Genomic DNA, 18,884 nt, shown 5'->3' with positions numbered 1-18,884 from the left:
GGAAAGAGTTTAAAGAACAAGATGGAATTCAGCATCTTTCTTTGCAGAAGTCTGAGTATGTCAGATGCTGTGTTAGCATTTCTTGAAGGTCAAGTTAGTGTTGCAGCAACAAGCTCAAAAATTCCTCACAAATGAAGTGTTTATTACCATGACTTTTAAATACTAGCCTGCGTACGTAATGGATCTTGACTGAAGTTTTGAGCAAAACACAAAATTTGACTTGATGCTTCTTCCAGGAATCTTAAAAATAGAAGAAATACCAAGCATCAATAACAAAACTATTGGGTTTACTGGTGATTTTACAAGAAATAAACAAGAAACCAGTCATTAAAATGATCCATCTCCTCTCTGGCTGTGTAGGCACCATGGCGATGGTGACAATCACTAAGGCATTTTAACTGTATTAGCAGCAAACTCTGTGAAGAGTTTCAATTTATAGAATTTTGGCAGAGTTTAGTATTGAGAAACATTGAGACGAATTTGCCATCTGTGCCACCTGGACCTGCTCGTACCACATGGATGCTGAACAGCAAATCTACATGTTTCAGTATTTTTTTAGTCTACATCAGTACTGAAAGGCCTCAGGCAGACACAACCCATGACATAGTCATTGTACTAGTAAAGCACAAATGAGTCCTGCTGCAGAGGACACTGCAGTGAGGAATTACGATGGGGTTCAGCATATGAATAAAATGCTGGGGTCTAGAAGGTGCTTGGCTGAGAAGCAAGGAAGTGCGTGAAATAGTCATTACAGAAAGTCTAGAAACCTCCTGAGTGTGTGAATGGAGGAAGCGGTTTGTTTATTGAATCCTAGGCCTTCTTTAAAGAAAACGAGCTAGTAAAACCCATTGTGTCCACTGCTCTTCTTCAAACAGCCTGGAAGTAAAATGGTGGCGTCTGCAAAAGCTGCGGTCCCCACGGTGACTGATCAAGCAGCAGCAATGCAGCTAAGTCAGTGTGCAAAGAATCTTGCTACCAGCTTAGCTGAGCTACGAACAGCCTCCCAAAAGGTAAGTAAAGGCTAGTCTTAATCAGCTAAAGCAAGGTGGCTTGAATGGTGGTCCCAGGCTCACCCCTGCTTGTTCAACTGTGTCTGCCCCAAGTGAACAGCTTATCCCCAGACAGTGGTCACTTCACGGTGCTGCTTTCTCTGCAATTTGCTCAGATGTCCAGGTGGTTTCTGGGTTATAATAGAAAGGGAGAAATGGTGAGAAAACCAAAGCTTGTGCTACCCTTTCTGTACCAGAAAGATACAAGGAGGGTATACCCAGAGGAGTGCATGAAATCTCTGAGCTGCTGTTTCATCTGAGGGAGAGCAGGAAAAGTGAAGTCTATCTCCTGCACCTGCCAAGCTGGGGAAACCCAGCTACAGCAGTGCTGTCGTCAGTGTTGTGATTTCTGAACTGGTGCTATCGCCTCTAAAATGCAGTGAGGCGGAGGCTAGATATGTTTCACACACAGATTTCTAAACTGTGTATGGGTTTAAGAAAAAAACAAGTATCAATGGGAAGTCTGCTAGGTTTTTTGAGTACACTGAGGCCCAAAACTGGGATTGTAGCATATAGGTGGCCACATGTGAGCTAGTATTAAAATTTCCAGCTCAAGTACTGAGTATTGTGGGTTCAGTGAGACTTCAGAGATGATGCATGGTTAGACTCTTTGCACTCTAGAGTGCAGCAGTTATTTTCTCAGTACGTGGACTGCCTAGTGTGAAGGTGTGCGTACACAAGCTAAGTGCAGCTCACTGCCTGGTGGCTCCTAACAGTGTGTTATTCTATTCACAAGCTAAGAACATTGTGCAGGAGTTTGGAATCTGTGATGTATATCACATTAAAGTGCCCCTAGTGGCCTCTAAACTCATGAGAGCAGTAATTTGGTGGGGGGGATTATGTCTGAAGCATTTAGTATTTCTGATAGTGGCTGACAGCTGCTAACAGTGATATTGATCTGATTTCTGAATAGGCTCATGAAGCATGTGGCCCGATGGAAATTGATTCTGCTTTGAATACAGTCCAGACACTCAAAAATGAACTGCAAGATGCGAAGATGGCAGCTGTGGATGGACAGCTAAAACCTCTCCCAGGAGAAACGGTAATTGGGGAAGGATGTTCTTCATTTAAAAAAAAAACAAAGTTAGCTGTTAAAATTTTAAGCGTCAGAGGCAAAACAAGTTGTGAATCTTTGGATCATGATGATGCTGTTAGGATTTTACACTAACTCTCTTCCAAGGGTTATATATTCCTGCTAGACCAAAAGCATGTTCTGGTAGCAGCATCGCTCGTGGGACTGCAGGGCCTCCTTTTCTGTTGTGCAAATTACCATTTAGTAACAGAAACGTTTCAGTCTTTTCTTGGCAAACAATTTGTTTTCATTAGTGACAAAGATGAGAACTCAGTTGTTCTAAGACTGTCCGTCCTGGTAGGCTCAGAAAGTGAAATGTATTTGGTAAGAAAACCCGTTCTCCTTAGATGAAGGTACTGTTTTCCATTGCTACTTATACATTTTTGTCCATGTTATCTAATATGTTAATATATTTCACCCTGGACAGGGAACGCATGCTAGCAAGGTTTCAGGAAAACTGTGTGTGTATTTGATAGCGGAGGTAAAAACTTGGGTTTTGTGGAATGAGGAGTTTTCATAGTACTGTTGAAAAAACAAATGTGTTTTAGTTGATCTTAAACAAAGAATTTTCTCCTTTGCAATTTTTCACAGCTTGAGAAATGCACTCAGGACCTTGGAAGTACATCCAAAGCAGTCGGTTCATCGATGGCCCAGCTGCTAACTTGTGCTGCTCAAGGCAATGAGCACTACACAGGTAGTGTTTTGTTCATAATGTCTCTACGAAACCTTTGCTTTCCGTAAAATACTTGATAGAAGGTTTTCTTCTCACAGAGTAATTAAATTGAGGATTTACTTTTCTTGATTTTATGCTGATAGTGACAAGTTACTGGGAATTCCTGGTGTGAATAATGTGCTTTATGAAAGAGTAGTGTTGCAACCTGCTGGGTGTCTGTATGTAATCTGAATGGATCTGTTGGTTTTGTACATATATGCCACTGAAAATCTGTGAAGGGCAGAACTGAGATGTAATGAAGTGTAAAGGTCAGTGCCACTGGAAATATTGCTGTGTCGTTTCAGAAGGTTAAAAGGTGCTTCAAAAAAATACCCTAAGAACAGGATGCAAACATTCTTGGGATAGCCTGGTGATGTTTTAAACCTGCATTGCCTGTTGGATGTTACCAGTTTACATGTATAGTGCAGCTGGTGTCTCTGACTCATTGACCACATTTGCATCGTTTGAGTTAAAGTCAGCAGGGAATGTGAGCACATTAATCCGTCAATTTGTTTTTGCACCTGTATTTTAGAAACCAAAACCACCATCATAAGGAAAATGCTCCTTTTAGCACAGAAAATGTAGATGGTAAAATGTTCTCTCTCCATATTTCTGTAAGAAATGAAAGCTGTTGATACAAATGCTACTGTAGGATTTTATGTTTTTAATACTGATAGAAGGCATTACTGCAATTACCACTTCATGGGTGTTAATGGCATCAGAACTATATAACTGACAGTAGCTTTCATTTGGAGCAGAAGTAATTGAATTAAGATGGCTCGCACCTCTATCACGCAGTTATGCAGGAGTTAGCCCTGGGTATCTGGCAGAGGAATGCAGATGATTTGCAGCTGATATGGAGTAGTTAAATCTAGCGGCTGTTTGGTTGGGGCGTCCTACAAAGCAGTGAGTTGCTTTTCAAAGCTCATAGAAGCTATTTTCTCTCTCCTACCGTCTTGTTTTGCAAAAAACTGATGTGTGCTCAAGCAAGTGCCATGTTTGCAGGTATTGCAACATTCTGTAGCTTCCCTATGGTAAAAATTCTTTACAGCATATATTCACTATTTAATAATTCCCTCTGGTCTGCAGCTGTCACAGTAAGTTTCTTTTCACTTTGTAACAAAAGTCATTGTAGATGCTGAATGCAGCACAAAACTGAAGGTAAAACAATCAAACCTTTTCGTTTTGTGGTGCTCTGATAAATTGGGTCAAGCTTAGAAGATGGTTACTGATGCTCTAGATAAAGGTAACAAAAGGTGTGGCTATTTATGCTGAAATTTTCTTTAAATTAAGAATGTAGAAAGCTCTTTGTGGTGTGTCCAGTAGAGAGGTTCTAACTGCAGTCTGGGCAGTACTATTTCTCTGCCTAGCTTGGCTTTATTTATTTGTTATTTATTTATTTTTTACATATGGTATTGCTTTTCATTATCTTGAAAGTTTAAGCATTTAAAAATGACCAGTTGATTGAAAAATGGCACTGGTTTTACAATGCTAACATGGCTACTTTGTGCGTTGCACTTGGTTGTGATGTCCCAGCTTTCTAAACACTTACAGTAGGGATATTGGAACATTCTAATTATTTGTGAGGCCTAAATATGGATGGCCAAGAGGTCTTTTACTGCAAGTGTGAACCTTTTCTATAGCTTTATTATGGTAGGACTAGCATGATTTTAATGTTTTCACCCAAAATATGCCACCTGCATATGCTGTTGACTAGACTGTGCTGATTAAGGTCTCATAGAAGAGGTTTTCAGTAAGGCCTGTGTTAAATTTCAAAACCACAAAACTTGGGACTATTATTCTGTGTGCCTTAGTGCTAGTGCTGCTGAATGTCCTATAATGTTGATCAGACAGATCACAAACTAGTTTCTTGACATCCTCTCTGTGACTTTTAATTATTTTTGTGAGCTGGTGTTCAGGGCAATGTTGGATTATTTTGAGTTATATCATCCCAAAGATGGCTTTCTTTTTTTTTGGTTGCTTGAACTTAAGCTATTGGTGTGTTTATTCCCTAAAAAATCCAAAGCTGCATTTTCAGAAGCAGGATTGATGCTGTGACTCTGAACTCATGTACACCATTCCTGCAGATAATCACTTTCCCCCATTACTGCAGTACAAGTTTTTCTTCGTTTCCAGGTTTTAAACTTTCTTCTTTTTCAGTGCTTCACTAAGAGTTAGTCACTGATGTAGAGTTGTGCCTGGAATGTGGCCTTTGGGGTATAATATTTACTTTGTGGCTTCACTGCAAGCATTTTTCTAGGCAAATAATGCTGCGTATTGCGAATGTGTTCTTGTTTCAAGATTTTCTTTTAAACTCTGCTTGCAATGTGATTTTGCAATGGGATCGTTACATGCAAATGCATCTATTGTGAAATACAAAGATTGTCTTTAAGGGTACTAATAGAATCCTTGATGAAATCTGAACTTAGGAGTTGCTGCCAGAGAAACTGCTCAGGCTTTGAAGACTTTGGCTCAGGCAGCTCGGGGGGTTGCAGCATCTACTACAGACCCTGTGGCAGCACATGCGATGTTGGATTCGGCGAGGGATGTCATGGAAGGCTCTGCTATGCTTATTCAGGAGGCAAAGCAGGCCCTGGCTGCACCAGGGGATGCAGACAGTCAGCAGAGATTAGCCCAGGTGAGTTCTGGCTTGAGCAGCCGCATGAATTATCAGACACCCAGTGGGATTATGTAGAATGCAGTGTTAGATAATGAGAGAACAACAGGAAATAAGGCTGCAAGAAATGTCAGCTTTCTATTCCTTCCAGCAGCTGTCACACAGTAACATCATGCTTATGTTAAGCAATGCAGATGGTGTGAAGTATGATATTTTAGTCATCTTATAGAAGAATACACGTGTTCAAAGGTGCAGTTAAGTGCTTTTCCCACACGTATTTGAGCAGGCTGCTTGACTGCAAAAACTGAAACTGTTAAATCAATCGTTGTCAAATGAAGGAGCTGTATTCATGTTACATTCAAAAAGGGAATGCAAGTTTTGCACATGTTTGGCACCACTGCTTTTGAAGACTTTGAGGAGTAACACATTCTTTTTTAATGGTTTGAAAAGTTCTATAATTGGCCTATTTTAAACAATTTCTCATGAGGAGGTGTTGGTTTTAATCAGGACTTTGATAAAAGCAGTGTGCAAGGGGTTCTTGTGATTAGTGTATAGTTAATTCCAGGGGCATTACCTTACCTGTAGTGCTGCTGCATTTGTCCCAGGTGCCAGGAGCAGCTGTGGGGCTGCCCTGCCAACACCTTCCTATCAAATGGGTGAGCAGAAATCAAGACTGCTGCTAGACTGTGGGTGAGCAAAACGAGGAAGTCGCAAATCTCAAAAATGGTCTTGTTAGAATTGGAATGTAGGAATTGCTCACTATAGAACGTGCTTCCTATTAAATAAATGACCACTTCACCCTCGCTCCGTGTGGATGTGCTTGTTCATGTGTTCTAGGTGGCAAAAGCAGTGTCTCACTCCTTGAATAACTGTGTAAATTGTTTGCCTGGACAAAAGGATGTGGATGTGGCCTTGAAGAGTATTGGGGAATCTAGCAAGAAGCTCCTTGTTGATTCGGTGAGATGCCTTTTAACATAGAAATAAATGTCAGAGAACTGAAAGCAGATCTGGGTTCCCCATGTGTCCAAGTGTGCCCTAAGTGTACTTCATATCAGTTTTATTTAAGTTGATGCAGCTTTAAGTACCTGCTACTTTGGCTGAAATGCTGTTCTTCTGGTTTAGGGGAAAGGCAAAACGTGTCTGGCTTGTAAAGGCAGTATTAAAGTTGTTGTTGGTAGATCACCTTTAGTTTGGTTTTTTGAAAATGCCAACTGTGACTTAACGCTTTGAAGAATATGAAAGTGAGAAAATTATAGTCTATCTCCCACCTGGAAGTGCTCAACTTGAAGGAGCATTGTGGTCAGCTAGAAAAAAATGGTGCCTCTGGTTGCTTTGTGCAAGAGGAGTTGTTATATTTCTGTTTAAATGCATCCATGTCAAAAAAACCCACCAACCTTTATGCACAGGTAATGTGCCAGAAGGTTATGTGAGCTGACCAACTTTTTTCTGCACCTGCCAGTGATCGTGGCAGCCTATGAGTGACGGAGGAATTGTATTTTGATATGTTTGTGCAATGCCTTTTGGTAAAACCAAGTCAGGAATTTGAAGTCATTGTGAAGAGCTGCTAAGACTTCTGTGCTGTTCTAGAAGGCTTGTCTGTGGAAGCACACGGTGACTTGGAGACAAACACTTTCCAACTTTGCCAATGAGTTCATCACTTTGAATTTTGCGGTTGAACTGTAAAACAGCTCTCTTCTCTGTCTCTTGACAGGCTTATGCACTTGTGTGTCTCTCAAAAGAAACAGTGGGACTAAGGTTGTTATATAGATTTCTGGCTGATAGTGTCTCATAGCTGGACTACTCAGCGTTCGGAGCTGAATCACTAGCAGTCCAGTTCCAGAACTCCCTTCTAGCTTGCATGTGAAGCTCACTGCTGTACTGCATTTAGGGTTCTTGAAGCGTGCTGAACTTCCCGGTCATGAAGGGCCAGTGTGACGTGACAGACAATAAAACACAGCACTTGGTCTCTTGCAGCTACCTCCAAGTTCCAAGTCGTTTCAAGAAGCTCAAAGTGAACTGAACCAGGCAGCGGCAGACCTGAACCAGTCAGCAGGAGAAGTTGTCCATGCTACACGGGGCCAAAGTGGGGAACTGGCTGCAGCCTCTGGAAAATTCAGTGATGATTTCGATGAATTTCTTGATGCTGGTATTGAAATGGCTGGCCAAGCACAAGTAAGTTTTTTATCTTGCTAGTTGGAACTAAGGATTGTCTTGGCATAGTACCTTCTGGTGCAGTATCTTGATTTTCCAGTAGCACAGGACAATGTGCTAGCGTGAGCCTACCCAAATACGACAGGTGATGTTTGCTATGAAGCAGTCATCCATAACTGGTTATCTGGACCGAAGTTGACTCAGCATTTGTGTCTTATGCGGGGTGCTGGTATTTATTCCTGTGCCCATTCAGAAATATTACTGTGTGTTACTGTCTAGTTTGGACTGCTAACTAATTCGAGCTGTACATCTGAACATACAAAGGTGAGCTGAGTCTCTCAAAGCTTATGGAAAGGGTTGCTTCTATTTTGGTAGAACCTCCATGGAGCATAATTTGTGAACACTAGCTGAAATTTAGCACTTTTCTTTGCTAATTTTCAAATGCTTCAAGTAGAGGGAGAAAAAGATGCATTTGGATTCCAGACTTGCTAGTCTTATGGCATGTGCTGCTGTGGACCTGCTGCAGAGTGGAACAAGTATTTGAAGAGGGCTGGCTAAAATGCCATGGATCTGACAGCAAATATCTGGACTTCTGTTTAGCGATTTAAAAGGTCTGGGGAGACCTTACAGACCTTGCAGTTACAGGAAAGAAACGGAGGGACTCTTCATCAGGGGCTGTACTGGTAGGACAAGAATTAATGGTTTCCAACTGAAAGAGGATAGATCTAGATATTAGGAAGAAATTGAGCCACCTGATCTAGTGGAAGGTGTGTCCGGCCATGGCAGCGGGATTGGAACGAGGTGATCTTTATTTGGTCCCTTCTAACCCGAACAGTTCTGTAATTCTGTGAAAATCTGTCCTGCTTTGATTCTGATGAACTAAGTAACAATCAGGAATGCTGTCATTAGCTAGCTTGTTACCTGTAGTCTAGGTACTCACCTCAATTTGGAGATACCGCCTTCGTTTTGTTTTGCTGGGTTTTAGCTGTACCGGATTACACTAACTGGTCGTTTGGAGGTGATTTAGCATGACAAACAGCAGCATATAAAGAAGAACCATGTACCAGGAGAGCTAGGAGGACTTGCAGGGAAAGTACTCTGCAGACTATTTTGCCCCAGTTAGTAGGAGGAACTTGCAAACCTAAGAAATAGTTACCAAAAGAAAACTAGACAGAAAGTCTTGAGTGTTTAAGTCCTTTGAAGTCATTCATGAAGTGTCTCTGTAGAGCAGATTCTTTGTAGATAGAGCTGAGTAGAGAGATGGGACAATGACTGCTGATTATTCTTCATCAAAGCCTTAATCCTTCAGGTTCCAGATCCATGAAATGAGTTAGCCACCAAATACCAGGCGATTCTCTGAGCTGGAGTAGGAGTTAGGAAGCTGACTGTGGTTTTAGCTGTGGGTTTGATTGACTTTCAGACTGTTTGAGGCAATTCAATGAAGACAAAGGGAGAAATGATACTGCAGATAATTCCTTGGAAAGAGAATTCCGGATGCTGATGACCCTGTGGCCCTTGCGGATTTGCTTATCCTGCTGACACGGGACGGCAACCATTTTTGTTACTAATGGCTGGTCTTTTGACAGAGGATGCCTTCTGTCTGTGTCTGATGTCTTGGCCTGAACAGAAGCATGACCAGGTATTTTGGATGCCCAGAAAAATGCTGGGATAAGGAGAAAGCAGAATGTAGGTGTAGAGGTAAAGGCTATTCACATCAGCTGAGTAATGTGTAACCTTTTTACGTAAAACCCTGAACAGACCATTGGAAAGAACAAATCCCGTTCTACTGATCATCGACAGAAGAATCTAGTCACAGCTCGTTGTGTGTTAATGCAGTACTGCCCTTTAACTGTACAGATATGCAGTTTTTCCTTTTCAAGCGATGACTTAAAGTACTGGAACATCTAAGTCAGAATGGTTACCAAAGTAGGCTTATAGAAATTTATTTTCTTGGGATAGAGAACTTTCTGGAGGGATCTTTGCGTGTGAGTAACCCCAGTTAGATGCTGGAGAGCCTGTGGGTTACACAGAGGATGCTAGAATACAGAGAGGGTACACGGAATAATGTGGATCAGTTGTGCCAGGCAGAGACACATGAGAGTCTTGACAACAAAAAGCATTGTTCAACAAGTAGTAAAGTTTATCCGTTGCTCATTTGTGAATGCTGCCATTGTGAGAAACCAAGCTCTTTGTTATACGGCTTTCATTTTCCGCTATGTGAGTGAAGCTGGAGGCACCTGGCTGTCTGGATGAACGGAGCCTTTGGTCCATGTCCCTTCTCTGGACTCATCCCCTGCACTTCAGTGGTTTCAGGTGGATAAACAAACTGAGTATCCAAACGTGGTTTTAGCACACTCTGTTGTGAGCTCTGTACTTAATGTTATGCTGCTGTGGCTTTTCAGACTAAAGAGGACCAGATTCAAGTAATAGGTAACCTCAAGAGCATCTCTATGGCTTCCAGCAAGCTGTTACTAGCTGCCAAATCTCTGTCTGTTGATCCAGGAGCTCCTAATGCTAAGAACCTCTTAGCAGCAGCAGCAAGGTAAGGATGAGTTGCTTGCTTTAGGTTTTCCTAAGATATTTGCTTTTCTTGGTGATATTTATAAGGTGTTTATGTATTCTGCTGTTCACAGTTAACTGAGTGGTGGGAACCTGCAGTTCTATGTTAATGGAAATAGGCCAGGGCAAAATTGCTTATTTTGGAGTAATTCCTTAGCTGGCGTACCTCGCCACCCTTGGTGCAATTAAGAACCAGCAGTTGGAAGAGTTGGCCTGGTTTTTGAAAGGGATTAGTTTGTGTTACCTACTGGGTTTCTTAACCTTCTGTGGTCTGACAAGGCAATAGCCTCTCAATCCCTAACAAAGAAAAGAAATGCAATAATGTTCTTGAATAGAATGTGCTTAAAAATCATGTTGTAGTTACCCAGCACTAGCAGTGTGTATGAACAAGAATGCTTGAAAGGATTAGGTGACATGTTTGTCTGGTGGAAGATACCCTTACCTTCAGGATTCTGTCAGCCATACCCTGAATTTCACCTTGTGGACCCTGTTTCACAGTCAAGGTGCGCAGTGTTTATGTGAAAAATAACACTGCATTTCAGTGTTTGACTGGGTGATCACCACTCCTTCACTTTGTCAAATCCTTTTCACAATGCATTTTTTTCCCTGAAATGACTTTTTGTTCCGTCATTTAAGTTGGTAAACGGAATGGTCAGGTTCCCAAACTGGAAGAGGACTGCTGAAGGACAGACAGACATCACACTTAGAAACACCAACATTAAATCAGATGAAAGTCTGAAATTGTGTGGATGTGACTTGCAATATTGTCTTCCAGAATGCTTACAGCCACAAAGATTGGTCTAGAGATGAAGACTGTTACTTCCCTGAGGATAATGTAGTTGATGCTTGTTCTGGACCTTGAAATAATCCTGTTCTAACTGCCGTAACTTTATTTTTTAAAAATAAATCTCCTCCTTTAATAAAGGCCTTCTTCAAGAAGTTATGCTACTTTACTTTCTCATGTTTGTTAGAAAAAAATAAGTGTTGTGGCAACCATCTTGTCTCCCCAGAAAGAAGTATCTTCTAGGAAAATTGTAGGTAATCAAAGGCTCACTGCTTAAAAGTGATTTTGTTGCATGAGCTTTTGTTATTGCCACAGTCAGAGTGCTACAAACTTCTGCTTTAGGCTTGGAGCATTCCTGTTTGGAGCACAGGGGAAGTTAGTGTCCCCAGTGAAGCCTAGTTAGTTGTTAGTTTCTGTATGTTTTTCTTTAGTTGTTGATATTCTCTGAGTCACCATGCATTGTCTCTCTTAGATTAAAATCTGAAAAAAATAAATTCTCTAGGAGTGAATCTATTCATATGTCTGCATGCAATGACATTTTTCCGATGCATAGAAATCACTGGTATTCAGGAGGTTGAGAATTTACCGTTTACATTGGTGTTACGTTGGTGGATCCGTGCATGTTGTTTTTCAGAGATAGACAGCAATTGTAAAAATATTTGTATGTACACATACACATCGACTCAGAGATTATCAATGTTTAGTTAAAGAAAAAAACCCAAACTTGATAACAGGCTATGTAAATACGTAGCAGGACTATGTGTGTATAATACAGCGTGCCAAACCAGACACAAGGTGACATATGTATCCTAAAAGGCTCACCAAAGCTACTGAAAAAGGGTAGGATTTTCAGTTAAACGTGTCTATCAGTATCCATTCTTTTTGCCCTAGAATTAAACATAAAACCTGATGTGTATATATAAGCACATCATGTTACCTCTAGCTGTAAAAGCACGGTACTGTACATCTAGGTAATCATGTTGTTGATATTACCAATTGTGGTATCAAGTGGTAAAAAATGATCTTTGATTAATAACAAGGAGTAGCAGACTTCTACTTCCTCCTGCAGAGCCTCTTCTTCCAGAAGCTGCTTTCCTGTGGTTAGCCATTATTCTGAAAAGAATGTAGTTATAATGAATTTCGCTTACTATCAGAGTGTTCAGCAAAAAATGCAAATAGTGCCTATATTGTATGTGTTCAAGAGCACCAGAACTGTGAACTCTCTTAGAAAGGTAATGCAAAAATACCCTGTTTGTTATGGATTTAAACCTAAGTGAGGTAATGAATGTTGTCTCAGAATATCAATGATTAAAGAGAAAAAAAACAACTTGGTAACAGATCACAGCAATGTGTAGCAGGATTGGGTGTGCATGTGTCAGATGAGACACAAGAGTTTGTTAGCGAAGGGTATATAGTATTACATTGAAGCACCTTTTTTGTGTAGTGGCCACTTGTTTCTGTGTCTTTAAGACTTTTGTGGTGCTAGCTGAGAAATGGTTCAGTTGCTGTCAGACCTGGAGAAGTGCTGATACCTTTTAGCAGCTGTGCTAGTGTGGTGGGTTGGCCTTGGCCCTACGGCCGTGTGGTGTTTTGCTCTTCCTCACCAGTCTTTTCCTAGTTTGGCTGCTGGTCTCGGCCGTGTCCTGCCGTGGGGCTGCTGGACCCAGCTGTGCCCGGCACAGAGCAACCCCTGGCTTCTTCTCCCAGGGCCACCCCTGCAGCCAAAACCTTACACAGACACCCAACGTGCTTGTTGCTGCAGGCGAGATGGAACTCCTGTTTCTTCTGGACTAACTTCACAATTGTTTGCACTGAAGGGATAGATTTTTCAGGCATGGATCACCATCAAATGCTCTAGCGAGAATGTTTTTGCTCCCATGAAGCTTGGTACATTAGAGGTCTCTAGGTGACCTGTTTATAGGTGAACTGTTGAACATTCAGTTAATCCCCAAATACTGAAAAGAGAAAATGTAGTAGAATATGAAAGCTTTAAATCTTTGTGCAGTGTACAATTACTGAAACAAAAGTTTTAATAAGAATAGTTTAACTTCAAAATAGACCTTTCTTTTTTCTTCTATTCTCCCTAGAGCGGTGACTGAGAGTATAAACCAGCTCATCACACTGTGCACCCAGCAAGCTCCTGGGCAGAAGGAATGTGATAATGCACTCAGAGAACTGGAGGTATTACTACATTTCACCCAAAATGTTGATTGTCTTTGTCATCTTTGTACCATTAGCTGCTGTCCTTGTCTTCTCACTTGGTATCTGTGGCAGTGATTTAATTGCATGTGGCGTAAGCGTAGAGCCTCTGTGAACAACTAGTTCTGTCCAGAATGAAATTAGCTGCCCTGTCCCTGCCCCTCAAAAGGTACAGTTTAGTACTTATTATTTGTACTTACTGTGAATTAAGGAAGAGTCAAGACAAAATGGACCTTCCTACTAGCAACACTCACTAGATGCAGCTACAGTATCTTGATTTTTCTGCTTATAGAATGTTGTTATCGATATCCCACTTTAGGATGATGTTTACCATCTTTTACCCTGCCGTCTCATAGCGTAGATTTTTTGATGCCTTGTATCTGCCTTGTCACAGCCAAGCTGATATGACGTGTGTGTCAATATGGATTTTTGCAAGGCCTGTTCTCCTTCATGAGAGAAGTTTTGGGCTGACTAAATGGTGGGTAGCAGGTCAGTTGAAAGACTTAATTCTAAGGTTGTGCACTGGTCACAGACACAGCTGCTTAAATAGTAGGAAATAGCATCCTTTGAATTAAAGGGAATGTATCTTAATGTTAGAAGTTTAGTTATGAGAAAAATCTGAGGGTTTAAAATCATGCCTAGATTTACTTCAGGTAGAAGGCAAACCTCAGAGGTTTTCAGTATCGTTCTATTCTTAGCAATTTCACTTTCATTGGAATGATTAAAAGTCCTTTCTGCCTGATACTTGGCAGAGAATAGTATTCCTCCAGACTTGAAAAAAGACATGTTGCAGGGTTTTTTTATGTAAAAAAGAATTAATCTGCTGGATTTCACAGCTTCTTAAAGGTTTTGTTATCATCTAAATGTGTTGATTATTCTTGACGAATACACGACTTACTTACATTCATGTTATTATTTCCAGGAACCGGTATCACCTCAAAAAAAGATTTTAAAGCCAGTTAGTCTATGTAGTCAGCTGGCAGAGAGAGCTATGTTGGTGGAATCTATTGACGGTAGTAAGAGGCAGACAGAGGGTTGACTTGCACTTACTTTGGACCCTTTTTGTCTCTAGACAGTCCTTAGCAAATGGTAGCTGGTTTTCCTATCACTCTATTTTTCCTATCAATCCATTTATGAAGTTTGAAATAGTAGTGAAAACATGTGTTAAGCTGTTGACAACGGACAGAAAGCCAGATTACCTTGTGTCAGCTGAGCATCACTAACATAGATCACTCATCACAAACACAAGGTAAAGCACATTAGCCTGTACTTCCGACAGGTTGGAAGCCCACAGTTCAGTTCATGTAGGGTATCATTTAATGTTTAGCACACTCACCTGTATGGGAGCCCTCAGTAAGCGTGTAGTTTTGTTTGCTTGCTGGACACGAAGTTGTAAGATTACACTGGCATAAGCAGGATAGTGGTCGTGGGCTGTGTTGCTCTCAGTTCAGTATTTCAGGCTCTGTCGATAATCAAAGTTTCTTTCATTATTTCAGACAGTTAAGGGAATGCTGGATAACCCCAATGAACCTGTGAGTGATCTCTCATATTTTGACTGTATTGAGGGCGTAATGGAAAACTCAAAGGTAATTTCCTTTTCCTACCTCTGTGCCAACTGTAAAATGTGTTTTGATCATTGGAAGTTTCCACGTGCTTATCTAACATGTTAGAAACACAGAACAGTGTTTATAGTAAAAATGTTTTCTGCATTCCATGACAAAACTTAGCCTGACATAGGTCTCGTACAGGTAATTTCAGATTTTGCTCTCTTATTGCTGTGGTAAGCAATTTTGAACTGACAGGTATGCAGCGCTGTTAAAGTTTTGCCCTCTCTCCCTTCCTCTGCTGTGCATTAGACAGCAGGTCATACTTCCATGAGGTATTTTGACTGCAGCTATGGTAGAATGTCCCAAAGCATAAATGGGAGGCTTTGCAGTGAAAATACTGTTGTATCCTTCTGTGCAGAACAGCTTTGAGAAATGTCTGAGCAGTCCAGATGTTCCAGTGCATCAGAAAATCTGTGTGAAATCTCTTAGGTTATTTTGAAACATCCCATGCTCTACATCTTTCTTGGAAGCTTCACTTTTGATGTCCTCATTACGTGATGTGTTGGAATTGTCTCAGAGCCTTCCTCCTCTAGAGCATAAAGAAAGAGCTTAGTGGATGTGCGGGTCATCTTGCATCTAGTGCTCTACTGCAGTCAGGCCTATTTTGAACGTTCAAAGAAAATAACTGAATTCAGTGGGAAACACTGCGGGAATTAATGTGTATTCTGACATTCTGATAGTTTCAGCAGACTAGATGAGGTTGCATTTCTCCTGAGTTTTAGTGAGTCTGAGGGCAAAGATGATCCTGGATGTGTCAACAGCATCTGCAGGATTGATTGGCATGTTCTGCAATCTGGGAGATACAGCTAATGCCAGGCTAGCTGTGATTCCTAGTAGATAACAGCAAAAATCATGAGGGTTAATTTTGTATGTAGTCAAAGAGGTTTGTGGGCCAGAACTGGCTCAAGAGCAGGAAAGACTTGCCTTTGAGTGGTAGGGAAGCATTTTGGGACAGTAACTGTTTTTTTTTTTAATTTCTGAGGTTCTTGGAGAATCAATGGCGGGCATTTCCCAAAATGCAAAAACTGGGGATCTTTTAGTCTTCGGAGAATGTGTTGGAGTCGCATCCAAAGCTCTTTGTGGCCTCACAGAGGCAGCAGCTCAGGTAAGCTACCGAAGTCTGTAAAGCAAGTGTGCATTTTGATTTTTTTTAATTAAATTTTTTTTTTAGCAAGCTCTTGTTGTGGGTGTCTAAATCTGAGATTCACTTCCTTGTGGCCAAACAAATGGTGACCTTGTAGTACCCAGCATGCTCTGTATAAATCCACAGAAATTGTGCGTACCCTGCCGTGCATTGCAGAAGCAGCAGAGTGCAGTGACGTGGTATTGACTAAGGGAAGGAAATGACATCAAGAAGGAAACTTCTTGAGGATAAAGCAAATGTCGAAGCTGCAGCATATGGAATTTATGTTTGTAGCTCAAGCACAAGTATACAAAAACCAGACACAGTTAAAATAAATGAATCTAGTGTGGTACAATTTGTAAAAGTTTTTAAAAATAGTTTGTACTTATTTTAGACATTTGAAATAATAAGCAACCTCTTTCAGCTGTTCAGATACTTTGAGAGTAACCAAAATTTTTAAGCTACTTGAACAAACTAGAGTCTGGGACTCATCATTCTGGTTTCACTGGTCTGATAACTGGGCAACTTGAACTTTTTGAGAGCTGAAACAGCCTCTTCAGTGCAGGATTTGGCTGTGGGGCGTCATGCTCCACACCTGGAAACCACTTGATTTCCCCAAATATTGAATGTCTCAGTACAAGCTTAATCTCCTCTGTACCTGAGGCTTCATTGCCTTACTGGCATATCAGGGTGGCAAATAGTTGTATCTGTGATGTGAAATCATCAAGAAGTCTTTAAGTACGATTTTGATAGTTCAGACAATTCCTCCTTGTTAAGAGACATGGAACTTCTGTGGAGATTTATTCTAAAAAACCCAAAGTAATAGTACATCACAGTATGATATCTGGATAATCCCTGACCACCACGCGCTATGACATACAGCAAGCTTATCAAAATACCGAGATGAATTTAGCGTTAATTCTTAGGATTGTTTTTCTCCCTTTTTCCGTTTCTAGGCTGCTTACCTGGTTGGCATCTCGGATCCAAACAGTCAGGCTGGTCAGCAAGGTCTTGTTGACCCAATTCAGTTTGCCAGAGCCAATCAAGCGATCCAGATGGCTTGCCAGAACTTGGTAGATCCAGCAAGCAGCCCATCACAGGTGAATCCAGACGATTGCAGTGACACCATCGTTGTTGGGATGCGTGACCGCTTTATTTGCGATCAAGCAAAGGAGTTCTGGTTGGAAACTGTCGCGTGGCTTTGAACTGTGACTTTGCAGAGCTGGAGGATGGTAACTGTCACGCGTCTTTGACAATCTGCTTGTTTTGTGCCATCTGTTTTTACAGGTATTATCAGCTGCCACAATTGTGGCCAAACATACTTCTGCTTTGTGCAACGCCTGCCGCATTGCTTCATCAAAGACCGCAAATCCTGTTGCCAAAAGACACTTTGTGCAGTCTGCCAAGGAAGTTGCAAACAGCACTGCTAACTTGGTTAAAACAATCAAGGTACAAATGCTACTTAATTGTTTCTTTCTTCCTTTGTGATTTTATTTTTTTTTCTGCTGAGACAGAATCAGAGCAGCTAGAAATAATCTTTTTCTCTTCTGTGATATGGATGATTTAAGAAATTAATAATTACATTTTTGAAGACCTGAACTGGAAAACATGTTCAGTGTTATAATTGAGCTGTAGTTGAGAGGGAAAGCACTGGATGATATTAGGATTAGGAGAGGCAGCTGGCCCACCCAGTGTGAGACATCTCTGTGTGATGATGTACTGAAGGAGCTTGCACCACGAGAACGATTTGCCAGCGACTGAATGTGAAGGGTTTTAGCGCTGTCACTTGCTCATATGGACATTTGTGGAGATATTTCTGACAGCTTTACTACATTTGTAAGAGAAAAATAAAGCAGCAAATAGTACTGGGAACCAAACAGAAGCATTTTCTGTCACTGCTGTTTAATAGTCTCCTGCTAATAGCAATTTCTTATTTTACAGACACCTGCCTGCCATTTGGCAGGGGATAGTTTTTCCTCACACAGGCAAAAGTAACTCTTGTTAAGCTGTAGAGGATTCATGATTCTAAACCCTTCTGAAAGCCATTAACTCATCTGCTACTGAAAGTCTTTTAAAGTAGTTACGCTCTTAGGAATCAAAGGTTCTATCATATTACACAGAACGTCCTTCATATTGAAATCTTTCCTCTGAGATTATGAAAGGGATTAGTTGACTCATGCAAAAATGAGAGCAATAAATTATTGGTGTGGTTAAGATAATTAAATCAGTCTGTAGGAAAAAAATGCCTCGTTAGCAATTTCTACCATTTAGAGCATGAGATGCTGAGACACAATTTAAGAGAGTAATCAGTGCAGTGGTAGAAAATATGTACTCAGTCTTGTGAAGCAAAGCAGTAGTCTCAGGGTCAATAATCAGCTGAGGAAAGAAACATATGCTTGAAAGATCATTCATTCCGTCAGCCGTGTTTGTGGAGGAACCTTCAAATGTCAGAAATGTTCAACAGCTTAAAACTATGTAGAATTAAACTATCTTCCTTCAATTTTGCAAAGAAATCAATTCAAACTGAACTCAGTCATTTAATTTTAAGGCCCTGGATGGCGATTTCTCTGAAGAGAACCGCAACAAGTGCAGAGTTGCCACCGCACCTTTGATAGAGGCTGTGGAAAACCTGACGGCGTTCGCTTCAAATCCAGAGTTTGTCAGCATACCAGCGCAGATCAGCACTGAGGTAAGGTGGTTGCACTGCCACTCTCTGAAAGTTGCAAATGTTGACCTAATTGTGAGTTGGGAAAGAGGAAGCGAGTGGAAAGACTTGACCCTGAAATGTCTTCTTGTTCCTGCATGTTCATGGGACTTTCTGCTGCCTCTCACTTAACCTCCGACCTTGAATTCTGCACCACTAGGATAAAACTCATTAGGCTAATGTGCTGTCAGTCTCTTGTTAGTAAGTGATACAGAATGAGTGATTTGTATGTCTTATTAGCTGGATTCTTCCATCTGATAACGTAAGAAACCTATCAGATACAGGCTGGGGGAGGTGTGGCTGGAGA

General features: G+C 41.0%; 1 protein-coding gene across 1 annotated transcript in view; it reads left to right on the top strand.

Annotated features, from left to right (window-relative positions):
- The window catches only part of LOC104274285 (talin-2-like), a gene marked incomplete at its 3' end in the record, with an annotated part of 54,985 nt that extends 36,423 nt beyond the window's left edge, over positions 1–18,562 (top strand). The window contains 13 exon segments of the mRNA XM_009869878.1: positions 876–1,010; positions 1,963–2,091; positions 2,713–2,815; positions 5,263–5,471; positions 6,288–6,407; positions 7,425–7,622; positions 10,004–10,143; positions 13,032–13,125; positions 14,640–14,729; positions 15,733–15,855; positions 16,830–16,973; positions 17,161–17,322; positions 18,422–18,562. Coding sequence (XP_009868180.1) covers positions 876–1,010; positions 1,963–2,091; positions 2,713–2,815; positions 5,263–5,471; positions 6,288–6,407; positions 7,425–7,622; positions 10,004–10,143; positions 13,032–13,125; positions 14,640–14,729; positions 15,733–15,855; positions 16,830–16,973; positions 17,161–17,322; positions 18,422–18,562 — 1,788 coding nt within the window.
- Positions 18,563–18,884: the final 322 nt, after the last annotated feature.

This window comes from Apaloderma vittatum, unplaced genomic scaffold (assembly GCF_000703405.1).
Source record: "Apaloderma vittatum isolate BGI_N311 unplaced genomic scaffold, ASM70340v1 scaffold1695, whole genome shotgun sequence".
NCBI lineage: Eukaryota > Metazoa > Chordata > Aves > Trogoniformes > Trogonidae > Apaloderma > Apaloderma vittatum.
This window is presented reverse-complemented; position numbering and strand designations above follow the sequence as displayed.